This window comes from Ylistrum balloti, unplaced genomic scaffold (genome assembly GCF_031769215.1).
Source record: "Ylistrum balloti isolate Yb309-2 unplaced genomic scaffold, AGI_CSIRO_Ybal_v1 Utg371410, whole genome shotgun sequence".
Taxonomy (NCBI): Eukaryota; Metazoa; Mollusca; class Bivalvia; order Pectinida; family Pectinidae; genus Ylistrum; species Ylistrum balloti.
Genome location: NW_026782741.1, coordinates 632 through 14856, shown reverse-complemented (window position 1 = coordinate 14856; position 14225 = coordinate 632). Strand labels below are relative to the sequence as shown.

General features: G+C 34.4%; 1 protein-coding gene across 1 annotated transcript; it reads right to left on the bottom strand.

Annotated features, from left to right (window-relative positions):
- Positions 1-6633: 6633 nt before the first annotated feature.
- On the bottom strand, positions 6634-13826 carry LOC132562397 (uncharacterized). Its single transcript, XM_060227138.1, has 7 exons — positions 13494-13826; positions 11652-11736; positions 11026-11190; positions 8654-8865; positions 8148-8314; positions 7724-7887; positions 6634-6677 (listed from the first exon to the last, which is right to left on the bottom strand). Exons 1-7 carry the CDS (start codon positions 13824-13826, stop codon positions 6634-6636), a joined length of 1170 nt encoding a protein of 389 aa, XP_060083121.1.
- Between the last annotated feature and the right edge of the window lie 399 nt (positions 13827-14225).

Sequence of the window (14225 nt, the reverse complement as noted above, 5' to 3'; positions counted from 1 at the left end):
TTTTAAAATCTATCCATGCTAAAAGTGTATCTTTCCAAAAAGGATTTGATATTTTTTTACTTATTTCGTTTAAAGTAACATTGTTAAAATTCCAAATTCTCTCGTTACCAAATTTATAAAGTAAGGTTTTAGTCAAAGTTTGCCATTGGCCATCACCTGTGTATAATCTTTTTAACCATTTTACCTTTAAGTATTTAATAAAGCTTTCTATGTGTATCATTTTCAAGCCACCTTCATCATGATCAAGTATCAAAGTGTTTCTTTTAATCCTATCAGGTTTGTACCCCCATATAAATTTATAAAAAACAGAATTAAATTCTTGAAGCCATTTTTTCCTGGGTTTGGTAAAGAGTAAAATAAATGTGGTAATATGGGTAATGCAAGTGTTTTGACTATTGTGATTTTTCCAATAAGAGAAAGTTTACGTCTCGACCACATACCTAATAGTTTTTTAATGTTAGTTAGCTTATCCTTAAAATTGATTTCAATAATTTCAGACAATTCTAATGAAAAGTTTATTCCCAAAAGTTTGAATTTATCAGTTGACCATTGAAGGTTAAGCTCGGGGCATAAGATCCGATGGAAGTAAACTTAAACTAGATATGTTTAATACGATAGGATCGTATTAAACATATCTAGTTTAAGTTTACTTCCATTTCTAGAGAAAAACTATCATATTTTTGATAGGTTTTTACAAAAAATTCAGTTTTGTAAGTTAATCTCAGCCGATGTCAAGTTACTGATAAAAAGAGAAAGAGAAGACAGGAGGAAAGAGCCAAACCTTGACTAATCGGAACAGACATTTGTGCGGTATGTTTATAATGTTCATGATATTTGTCATATATGTAACCTTTATGAATGAAACCCGAAATCGTCAATTTTGGGGTTTCTTTACGGGGAGAGAGAAAAAACATATTCAGCTATGTTTGAAGTAGAATACCTACTGTACCTTTTACGTATACTAGATATAAGTCCGCTGTAAAACCAGATAAAATAGCGTCGAGATTTGTCACAATGCCCCAATAGAGGTGTTGCAGTTAACACATTGTTAACTTCATGTATCAATATGGCTTGATAACAGGTATTTCTAAGTTGCCGGTATTAGTGTTTATTAGAAAATACAATTGCTTAATCATAGTAACAATATGATTTCGCCTTTAACTTCTTAAATATGACATCTTATTTATCTTTCATACATGACCTATGGTACATTAACATATATACCAACCTGATTTAGCTGCCTTCATCGTTGACTCTCACTTTACATTGTATGATTTAAAAACGCAAAGTTTATCATTTATCGATATTGATAACTTATTTGGACTTTGACATTTGCTGACATATATATTGACCTTTTGCACAGCTCTACACTGTAATAAGATTTATAAATGAAAACGATACATTATTGATTGACATGGGTGACTTATTAACCTGCGATTTTTGATGATCTATGTATTGACCTTGATATAGTATTGCATTGTAATAAGATGTGCAAAGGAAAAGTATATAACATGATTGATATTGATTATTCATTTGACCTTTGTCTTTGGTAACCTATATATTGACCTTTGACATATATCTGTCATCTTTAGATATACGCAATCAAACAACTTTGAAAATTGCTGGGAGTGGATGACAATTTGATATTTGACGTATGGACCTTCGTTATGTAATCAGAAGTATATTATATTCATAAGTATTGATGTCCAATATACCATTGACTTTTGTTGTCTTTTATAATGTTATTTGTGACCCCAATGCAAAAGTTGACAAATTACTTAATTCCGCTTGTTTTCACATACTGGATTTTTTTTTCTCTTTCTCTGGAGAAATATTGATATCATCTGATATTACTGTGTTTATATTATCGTCCCAATAGTCATCAGCTGCTTCATTATATTCTTCGTCATGGCCCTCTCCAGACCGATTGTTTTATTTTTGCGTCATGACCCAATCCTTCTCCATTCCCATACTCTTCTGTCCCATCCTCAGTAATATCAGATCGATTTTCTCATTTTGTCTATCTTTCCTGGTGTACATAACTTGTCCCAACGTTTTTGCTATAATGTATGGAAATGAAATGATTGGTTTTAACATTAACAAGAATTATAACCAATATGACATGTGCTCTTATCTATTGGTCTGAACATACATCAGCGGTGTAATCATATATATGGAAGTAAGGAGATCTTTACAAAAGTAAAAAGTTGGCAGGAAGGAAATGATTAAATTTGTAATGATTACCCGATCTATCGGTCAAGTGTCAACAATGAAATGACGTTCCATGCGTCTTAGAGAGGGGCAGATGATGCGCTGTCCATTTTTCCATTCTTTCGGTGTCCTTATAAGTATTTTCTCAACAACAAAATCAATCTCGCGGCATTAAAGACAAATTAAGTATACTGGGAGCGAAATTGTTGTTTCATGAGTTATGGAATCACCTAGTTTACTTTACAAGGAATGTGCAAGTATTGTGTTTGGTGAACACATCGTGCCTTTGTTGAATGTCTGTAAGTCACCCACTAAGTTTTAGATATCCTGAAACATGGATTTAAAAGTAATAAGAAACTGAAATAATAATTAAATGAATACATGTAACTTCACAAACCTCGCATCATACCGCAGTTTATCATAACAGACCCAAATATCAGCAGTCCAGAAATCAAGGTTAGACCTTTCAGTAAAGTTTTAAACTTGTCATACAAAAATATTTGTATCAGACCACATAGGCTCTCAAAAATAGGAAAGCAACATTAGTTCCACTTTATAACCGACCATCTTGAAAAAACGCTGGAAACCGATATAATCTTCATATATTTCATAACCGTACTAGCTTCGGATTTTATTATACATCGTACTTGTATCAATGGATCAGTACTCAAAATGTTTAAGTTTAGTGTATAATACTGTAATGGTAAATTTATCAATCAATAAAAAAGGGACTGTGCTACAACTAAATTACAGAACTACCACAAGAGTATCAGATAAATATCAGATAAATGTGACAAGGAAAATGCATCTTAATATTCTGTGGCCATTCTTCGACGTTGCCTATAAACCTGCTCTTAACTTAGATAATTCAACAGGGAGTAGTGTCATAGTAGAGTATAGACCTGGGATTATGTTTAAATATTTACATTTCCAGTGTGTATCCTCTATATAGACCTACCAACGACATTGACGTTTACATTTCGGTAAACCTTACGCGTATGAATACATTATTTGTAACCGTGACCTTCCCCTTCAAAGTAGCCGCATCACTGTAACACTCTTACGCAATTAATGTCAATGCGCAGTGATTTTTTTCTTCAAAGTTCTAACATTTAATAAACCTTTATTAAATTAAATATGTTGTATAAATATAAGTATAATGATAAAAGGGAGAAAATGTTGTACATTTAGATAGATAGGAAATAATTCAAATAAATGATGCTATATTGTGGAACTATATTTGTTTACGTCTTGTGTGTGACAATTGTTCCCGCCAAATTGGAGTCAGCTGTTCGGCTATTCCATCAGATGTCGGGTATTCTCGCCTAAGCGTTAATGTCCAAACATTTGAAACCGGAATTTTTTAATGCGGTATTCACAAAGAGGAAATAAAAAAATGTTAATATAAGAAATAATTTAAATTTTTTGTTGTTTACTGGTGTGTTAAGGCGCGTCATTGAAACTATCTGTTAAAAAAATGCAGTTAACACACCAGTAAACAACAAAAAATTAAAATTGTCTCTTAAGAAGCGCGATGATATTCTGGAACCCTTTTACGGCTTGGAAAATATCACTTTGCTTAATTTAATTGAGAATAGCGCAATGATATTACAGGGTCCTTTCATCAACGTTAGAACTAGGATGATTTACAATAATATAGCAAAAATATTTGTCATGATATTTTGGAGTCCTTTTTCAGCGTTGAATATGGAACCGGGATCATATTTATAATGACATAGAAAGAAAGAGAGAAAGGCGTGTTATGATATTCTGGGGTCCTTTTTCAGCGTTGAATATGGAACCGGGATCATATTTATAATGACATGGAAAGAAAGAGAGAAAGGCACGTCATGATATTTTGGAGTCCTTTTTCAGCGTTGAATATGAAACTGTGATATAATCCAATCATGAGATACGGTTTGGGGACCTAGGGACAAATATAAATATAGTTACAGGGTGGGAATACTTATTATAACAACTGGAGTAAGACTCAATAGGTCAGTAATGTCCACGGGTAATATCTGGAATCAAAGGGTATTCGTACCTCCGTTTCAAACAAATGTAACTTTAATACAATACAATACATCTTATTCAAGTGTCACATGTCATTTTCTCATATAATACAATTGTTTCAAAGTTTGACCCCAGCTATAAAACGAAAGGTCTGCCCATTTCCAACAAAGGTATCTGTAGTTTTAAGTTCAGAATCACAACTGTATCCATGCTTTGACCCCCAGGTTAGGACCCTTCCGGGTGGGGCTGACCCTGGATTAAATTCTGAAGTCATGAGTGTACATGCACTCGTCTCTCCATTATTAACGAATGCACCTGAAGTTATATAGTGAAGATCTAAACTGTTTTCACTAGGTGTCCCACGGGCTAATACCCCGGGGGCTTGGGGATGACACCGGGGTAAATTCTGAGATCATCAGTGTGTTCTTCTCCCCATCCCTAAAAAGATATACATAGTTATGCAGTGAAGATCTTAACTGTTTCCATGCGGTGACCTCCATGGCTAAAACCCGAGAGACTAGGAGTATGACTCCCGGGTACAGACCGGTGGGACCAGGGAGAAACCCTGGATCAATTCTGGACGCATGTCGTATATTAATGTGTTATTATGTTTAAGACAATGCTAGAGACATTGAGTTAACTCATCAACAGGGTCCATTTTCAACAAATGGTAAAAATAATTTTAATAGGGTTCGATTTTCCACGGTTAGCCGGTTTCATTTTCATCATTGAAAATGGACCCCGGGTTCATGATCAATGAAGGCCCAACTCTAACGTTACACCGGCACTGTATCAGTAGGAATCTAAGTTCAACGCCCAGGTGGTCTTAATAGTGATGTGGATCAGATTGACCGCAAAGAACCGTAACTCCGCTTGAAATAAAGACTACACGTGTATATATCATTAAGTAATGTATATGTATATTATTCAACAATAATAACTAAACTATATAAAATGTTGAATTTGATTTAATGCATGTAAAAAAAGATAAAATTGATGAATTGACAAAAGAATTTACATGTATAAATTCCTTAGTTTATATCATAACATACAGGTATATTTACTATTGTAACCATTGAATAAAAGAAAACAAACAATCAAATTTAAGTTCAATAGGAATTTAACGTTAATTTTTGCGAAGAGCTACGGATCTGGACAGTCTCCTCTTCCGCAAGTCCTTTTTAGCAATCGCGATAGCTCGTTTCGTTTACGTGGTTTCGTCATTGCTTGATAAAGTTTTTGACAGTGAAAATATATCCTAAAAAAATTGGAACATACATAATTTTTAATTGTTCAAACGATGTTGAGAGTTTAATATCGCTACAAAAAACCGTTAAAAAAATCTCCTCGACAACATATCGGCCGAAAAGACTACATAATTCACCTTTGGGTATGCAGTGCTTCTGAGGTGTTGAAAAGCATACCTACCGATCTATCAATTTATAATTAACAAACAATAGATCGCTATTAAAATGTGTCTAGCATGCAGCTTCACACAAGTTAATCCCCGTGACGAAAACGATGGTCGAGAACGACACACATGCTCGCGTTTCACTGCCCACCAGGTAAACTTTAATCGCTGGACAGAAATTGGTCGTAATTGTGAGGTCAATTATCGTTAATAAGTGGTCGTAGTGACTGTAGGAAGTGGTCGTAATACGGACTAGCGGGGTGGTCGTAATACTGAAGCGACCAATACATAGATATATAGTGGAAAAAAACGGGACTGAAAAAAGTTCCCGTAATAGCGAGGTGGTCGTAATTTTGAGGTGGTCGTTAGATGAGGTTTCACTATATATATATATCTAAGTTAGCTTGTTCTGTAGGACTGAAATACAAAATCAAGAGATACAAATTCCGTAGTTTTATTGGTAAACGAAGGTTAAAATCTTATATAGGAATTAAATGTTTATATCATGTAAGATGTCTTGTTACAGTCTATACTATGTCTATTGCAGATTTCATAACATTTACACAGAAAAATTCAGTTATCATTGATATCCTGTTTCCGGACGGCATTGAGACAACGATTCAATCGGATTGTTTTGAAAAGTTTTTTTTTCACATTTTCATTTCACTGACACGCACAGCACATCAATAGAACTAAATTATAAACAAACTAGGAGGTTATATAAATCAATCTTATTTAGGACAAAGCATGATTATTGTACCACGTAGAAACTTTAACAAATATTACATGTACCAATAAGGTCGAACCACATCGGATAGAGACGATGAAGTTCAAAGTATACATTAGATCATTCAGCAAAGTATCTTACACACGGGAGGTTAATATAACAGCGCATGAAGATAGCGCTTACCACACATATATAATAAAAAGTTTGAATTTTCATCAGGTGGACAAGGCCTCTTTCCTGGGTTCGTCTATATGATTGGATAAATGCTGAGCTATGTCTTCATGAATATCGCGAGCACCTCTGCGACAACGGTATCTGAATAAAAAATGTTCGTTGCTTTATTTCATGTGTACAAGTATACAAAATCACATAACAATATATGTGTAACAGACTTTTATATCCTAACAAATGTACGTATACTTCTTACGTTTTGTAAAAGTTCCCAAAAGGCAGTACATTGTACTCAACACATGATAGTGTAAGTGTTGATGATAGCAATAAAATGAAGTGGGACGATGTGTGTCTTTGTAATTCGTTAGTTTTATTCACTTGGCCTAAGTTACGAACCATTTATACAGTATGAAATTTTTAATAATAACTTATTTTTCCTTCTGTAGAAATAAACCTTGCTGTACTTCTTGAAGTGTTTCTTTTTGTTTTGTAACCTTATGCTAGCAAGCGATACACCCAGCTGAACACGAAATACAGTAGTGTACTCCGTGTTATGAAAAAACAAAAGTTTGCTTTGTCAATTAAAGCAGCGTTTGCACTTTGAGACCAAGAAACACAGCATATGATCAGAATCACAATCTGGAAACAACAACATTTGGTAATAGCGTATTGTTTGGAGCTGTGTTTCTCTAAACCGTGAGCTTTGCTTGCATATCCTTGATGAACATACCTAATAAAAGGAACCCATTGACCAGTCAATGTTCTTGTCAAAGCAACATGTTTTGGTGATTTGATGACGTATCTGCTAGCTAGAGACAATCGAAATCGACCTCTTTAAGACTTCGGGAAAGCACATCTTTTCAAAATGATACATCACATCCGGTTTTGTAAATCTCTTCTCCTATCGAGTATGTCCAGTTTCGTAGAAACCTAAAAGCATTGCGTTGTACTCTGTTGAGTTGTCATTGAATACTTATCTCAAATAAAGCGAACAAAATGAAGTCCACTCTAAGATATGGGCGGTCCCCACCTTATGGCCAAGTGAATATTAATCACGATCTGTGTGAGTGTTGATGAGCATTTGGGTCAGACAGCGAAGTTAAAATAATATGATGCCGAGTGCTGTTAAGTGTTTTTGAGATCAAATGTTAAAACAGTAAATTGAATTTTAAAAAAATGTATTAACACACCTGTTCCAACTAGGCCTGATTGATTGTTCGATGAATACATGAATTTAGGATAGGCCACAGCAGTGTCATAGAAACAAACTCCTTGTCCGTCCATAATTTGAACCCATCCGATGTCGTTAGGACAACCACCGTAACTTTTATGAATATAAAATCTCCGGCTTGCACTGCAAAAAGCGAACACAATCACTGTTATTTAAAACCAGATTGAAAGAAAGCTGTACCGGCAGCGTTAAACGCACGTGACTTACCACATAGATACCTTACAAATATTTTTGATGAAATTTGCGAACAGTTACAAAATATGAAATTTGTTACATGCAAAACGTTATTAACATAATGAGGTAAATCCATACAATGAACAGGTAAATAAAGAATAATAATTCAATGACGATAAATCATTTTCAAATATCTATTAGATACTTACTTTGGACCTGAGAGGGAGAAGAAGTTGGTCGTGGAATTCGTTGTTAAATCTGTAAATGAAGTGGACAGAAGCCTCTCCTTTGAAAACCACGACGTTAAATCCGAATCCGTAGCATTAAGTGTAATATAGACCACTTCAATACCAGAAGTGTACAGTGAAAATTTTACCTGAAAATAAAATAAATGCGGTAGGATGTATCTGATAAAATGTAGACGTATACACAGACACCATCACCAGAAACAATCTTCTCCATTTGTTTGGTAATAAAGTTAAACATTGAAATTTGAATAAAAAAGACCGAAAAAAAAAAAAAAAGAAAAAAAAAAGACCGAAAATCTAGGACCAGTAAAACAAATGACTGTTATATGGAAGCGCGTTGTATCGTACACCAACATAAAAATTTACTTTTGAGATTTTAATTTGAAATACTACATCGAGAAAAACATACCAGATATCTTTAAAGGTAACTGTTTGACTTTGATTTCATCATTGCACTTTATAATCACCTGAGTGGGATTGAGTGTTTCCCACTCGTCGATAAGGCCACTCCGGAAGTGACGTGTACACACACTTGATGTATTGGTTTCTTTACACTCGTCAGGCATGTTTGCATCACTATTGTCATCCCGTCCTGTCTCTGTCCACGTGCTCAGTACTGATTCACTGTTTCCACTTCCGAACCTAGCCAGCAATATCCAGCCCGAGGAGTCAGTCCGATCTTAATTGAAATTGTATTTATCTTACTATACCGATTTTCATGTTATATTGGTATTAATTTTTGCAAATGATTTTAAAGGACACAGAGAAACATGAGCTACAAGGAGTGATATTAATATTATTACCTGTATGCGTTCTCGTTTGGTTCGATTAATCTCAGTCGAGGGTTGTGTCAAAATCTCATTCGAGGCGATACCAAAATCTTGTATTCGATTACATTACCTACCAACGAAATGATTTAAAAAGTGCCACAAGACATCATGTAACACAGGATTAAACTCAAAGTGTCAATTGTGATTTTATTGAAAGTCTGTGTGGACTTTGTGTGAGCTTTCATGATGGCAGGAAGAGTGCTTGGCGTAGTGTGGGAGACAAGTATGCTGATTGCCGCCTCACTAAGCAAGGGGTTCGGTAATATTTTATGATGATGATGATGATGATGAAGGTTTCTCGTCTCCGTGGTCAGATTGAGTTGTACTTCATTGACGATGGTAGCCTCACAGATTTACGATACCAGGAAGAAATGCTTCATCCAAATGAAAGACCCTTTGCAGTTGCTTTCAGCTCTGAGTTTGTACTGATGGACGACAATGTTCGACCACATAGAGCTATACTTATTAATGAATACCTTCAACTATCGAGCTAATTGGCTGGCCTAGTCTCTCATCCGTCCTTATCCTATCAAGCAATCGTGAGGCATGTTAAATTTAACGCATTAAAAAAATGCCTGCGGCAGAAGACTTTAACCTTGAGAGTTATGAACTTTTTATGTAATCATACCTGACACGCTTGAATAAAATTGATTCCAAGCGGGTCGAAGTTGTTCAAATGATCCCTAAATTTTGTGTCCAGTATTGAATAAAATAAAAACAATGCTTAAAAATATCAAAATATTGTTACGTCAACAAATTTAGTTTTCTGACAGAAGATCACAAACAAGGGAGGCTATCTAGAAAGGAATATTTTACAGAGACAATTAGAAAATTACGAAGGAAATATGTGTTTAAGAAGAGTAAACATTTTATATAATAAATAGAACGTCATTGTTACCACAGTGTTAACACCTCGTAGATAATGGATTCACAGCATAACTATGTGTTTTTTTTTCCAAATCATTTCATTCACTACAATGTAGTTGGATACTAGCAATGGTTGATGTCTATAAGTTTACCTTGAGTTTAGAATGCTTCAGAGACGGCAAATACATTTATCATACGAGGAAGAATGCACGACACATAATTGCTGCACATTTACATAATGGTACAAAGTTACTCAAATGATATTACACCTCTCGTGGTTTAGATTTTAAATATAATCGTTAAACTATTCAGTATCATAATTGCTTTTCTATTATCATAACATACCGAAGTTTGGACAGAATAGTAGAAAAAACTGCACCCAAACCTCGAAGTTACTACTACTACTACTACTACTACACTACTAAGAGTGATACACCACACAATTCAATCCATTTGATGTGTGGCGCCGTATTAGGAAAGCACTTCTTAATAATTCAGAGTGAGATGCATAACAGTCAAACAAGTAAATAAACTGCATCATACAGCTGTTTCGTCCTTCTAGCACTAGTCAGTGAGGTTAAAGGCCTAAATTTTGAAGCCAAGGGGGCGACTAAGGAAAAGCCATACTTATCAAAAGAAAAATCTAGACGGGGGGAGGGGGGCGGTGCAGCAATCCAATAAATAAATGCATTTCGTAATTTACATATATCAGACTATTTTAGAATAGCATCAAGTACATGTGTATATTTTGAACCGTGCTACTAATCGAGTGAATTGAAACGTGGCATGAGCATTACGGCAAACCTCGGGGACACCAGCAGTATCTACTATCTGCTATCTTAAAGATAAAGATTGTAAAAAAGACACACAAGTAAATAGCACCTTTTCATAGGAGGTTTGATATCCGTTTGACATCATCAATAATACATCGGTTTGTTTGGATTTGACACTAATTTTGTAAATATCTATTAGATTGAACAACATTGTAACAAACATCAACTGTCTTTTATATCTTTAGAATTGTACCTAGTAGATTGATGTGACGATTCGATGGTCATTGTCTTAAATTCACAACAGTTTTTTATCTGATATACCAAAGACTTATGACAAAAACTAAATGCGATACCATTGTCTAAACTCACGACAATAACTAGATGAGATGTCCCATTGGCCGTTTCCCATGCAAGTCACATCAGCATCATTCCCTCTCGCCTCGTAACCAGTTGTACAAGTTGCCTGGAAACCCTGTCCAACAGAGCCATGTTCCATCGAAGCTATGACACCTAGCAGAGGTCGATTCATGCATTCTGTTAGGAAGAAGTGATAATACTTACAGGCAGTTTCATTTTCTAAAGATTTGTGCTTTTAAAAGAGATTCAATATAAGTTATATTTTCAACTTCTTTTTCGCACTTTTATTCTTGGTTGCATACTCAAAAGTAGAGAAAAAATAGTTCCTCTCAAAATATTACAATATTCAACGTAAAAAACACAGCATTTATAAGCAACGAATGTTTTATGAACTTCATGGTTTATAAACTGCCAGCCCGTATAGATTGTAAGGTAATTTCAGTCTGACTTATGTGCTCTGCAGTTATAATGATATTCTCAGTTATCGTGTTCATAATTGTATTACGTTATATAAAAAGTATACAATTTCAGTTTAACCATGATTGATAATGTTACAGTGTAAATGACGTTATCGTTTTTACGGGATACGTTGCTGTTAGACAAGTAACATAACGCGTTTGTTCCGTTAGTGTATTTACCTGTAACAACACATTTCGTTGTTGATGTAAATTCGAAACATTTTTGTCCCGCAGAGCATGTTGATCTGGTACAGTTTCCTGAGAACTGTCTCAAAGAAAATGTAAACAAGGTTGAGGTACATATCCTAGAACACAATTAGTGAAAAGGTGGTCTTCGTTGTTTTAATAAAAGATTGAAGAAACAAATATAACAAAAGTCAAGGTTATTTGATGTACTAAATTATTTTTGACATTATATATTGTAATACAATGAAAAGTAATCGCCTTCCCCCACTATTTTTGAGGGGTTCGAATGTTTTACTTTTTCCGAGATGTTCCATTTTTCGCTATTTTCAATGGGTTCTTTTTTTTTGCGATTAGGGGTTCTATTAATCACTACTTTCGAGATGCTCCATTTTTCGCTATTTTCGATACAGGACATGTTCTAAATACCGTTTGGAAGTACAATGTATAGAAACGTTGACATCGATGATGCCTCTGTGTCGAGAAATCTTGTGCATCATCCGATAAAAATGATTAGAAAATGCTACTGTTGGTAAGTTGACTTTTCTGATCGCATTTATTGGCCAACAGAAAAACAAAATATAACTACGTGGATCAATCAATAAGTGATAGTTGTATTCACATGTCTACTTAAATATTCACTTCTGATCAAGTCGCTGTTTACACCTATAATACTACAAAGAAGGACAAGGTACCCCCATCTAAGATCCAAATATCTGTTCTGTAAACTTTTAGAATTCTCAAGGGTGCATTGTAGGAGATGTTTGTGTATAATGTCTCAGACCTTGGTATGAAAACTCTCATTTAAAAGAATGATTTTTAGACATAGAACAATGGTACTAGTTAGTGTATACTCCTTTCAATACAAAAGCAACATTGTTATCACTATAATGTTGATCAAAATAGACCGTAAGTTTGATGACCGGTAAAGACTACGATGTTGAATCTACAGCGGTATATACTAGTTATCGAAAGTGTTTTATCGATTATAACATGACTTTAGAATTTGCCTTAACGATCAATACATTTATTAACAAGATACTCAAATCAAGAAGTATTGATTAGGATGCAGCTGATAACAACATCGTATTTACCCAATTACCTCTTAGATGGTTATCGTTACTTTGAATTCTCATGGTACAGAAATAACTTAGTTTTTTGACTGCTACTTGACAACAAATGTAGAATAACTATTATCTAACAAAATAACACAGATGATGTTTTGTTGTACTTTTTTCTTCATGACCCCAAAATTAAGTATGCTATATCGCATTAAGTCTGTCTTGTACAATAACAACCCATGATATTTGTCGTAGGAAACAAGGTGATAAATTAGAAGCACGTAATAGTAAATATAAGGCTTTCCTGGGAAAATCTACCGCATCAAGTACGCAAAGTATTTTCAAATGACATATAACAGTAATTGGACGGAATGTACATGTACATATACTTAAAAAATGTTGGGCATTAGTCCCAGTAGTATTTATATCTTAATCATCAATAAGTTTTTTGTTAATGTTTAACTATCATTAAATAACAATATTTAACATCGTTATCATAGATGAAGTCACTTTTAATAGGTCTCTCTTTTCTTATCTTATTAATTGAATTATTATTATTTTTCCCGATGGCTCTGATTTGTGTAGTTATATAACAAATTTTATATAATTTTTGAAGAATTCAACAATTAAGTTTGATGCATATTATTAAAGTCATGTGAAAAGTAGAGTGAAAGCGGTAAAAACGTTTATTATTTACAACATAAATGAATATGTGTAAATCACTGAATTGTCCATCATCTACCAAATTTGAGGATATGTATAATTTACCAGTACTTACCCCTGTCCACGTATCAATATTGCTGTAAGAATACTCAATATTTTGACTTAGTGACCCCGGCTGATTGGTGTCCGAATCCATATTGAGCTCACACGTCATGTTGATATGATGGTTAATTGACAGACAACTAGGTCTTAGAAAGCATTCCTTGACACACTGCTTAGTCCCCAGGTTTTCCAGTGTCCTAAATGTGTACCCATCCAGGCGCTGTCCCTTTGCGATGGTACCATGTGCAGAACTGCAATGATTTGTAATCATGTTTCCGGAACGTACCAGCAGACAAAGAACCATTAGATTGTTCCATATGTACCGTTGAAATCTGTATCCGAGCATTTCAATCAACTTCGGATTTGATTAATTCTGGAATATACGTGCGAGTAAGTATCATTTCTGATGTCTATCAATATGAGACTTTTATAATAAATACATAAGTATTTGCTTCTCCAAAAGCGTATATATAGCTGTTCCAGTTATGGATGGATAGATGTTCACGTTGTGTTGGATAGCTGTTCACGTTGTCTATAGATAGATGTTCACGTTGTGTAGGAATAGATGTTCACGTTGTGTTGGATAGCTGTTCACGATGTGTATGGGTATATGTTCACGTTGTGCATGGATAATAGCTGTTCACGTTGTGTATGGATAGATGTTCACATTGTGTATGGATAGCTGTTCACGTTGTGTATGAATAGATGTTCACGTTGTGTATGGATAGCTGTTCACGTTGTTTAT

Bases quoted from the DNA above. Each gene is read 5' to 3' on its own strand.
- LOC132562397 (XM_060227138.1), bottom strand. From the start codon at position 13,826: ATGCTCGGATACAGATTTCAACGGTACATATGGAACAATCTAATGGTT. The intron at 8,315-8,653 runs GTGATTATAAAG...TTTTATTTTCAG, and splicing joins AAACACTCAATCCCACTCAG to GTAAAATTTTCACTGTACAC. The intron at 6,678-7,723 runs GTGTGTTAATAC...TTTTTTATTCAG, and splicing joins ATCAGGCCTAGTTGGAACAG to ATACCGTTGTCGCAGAGGTG.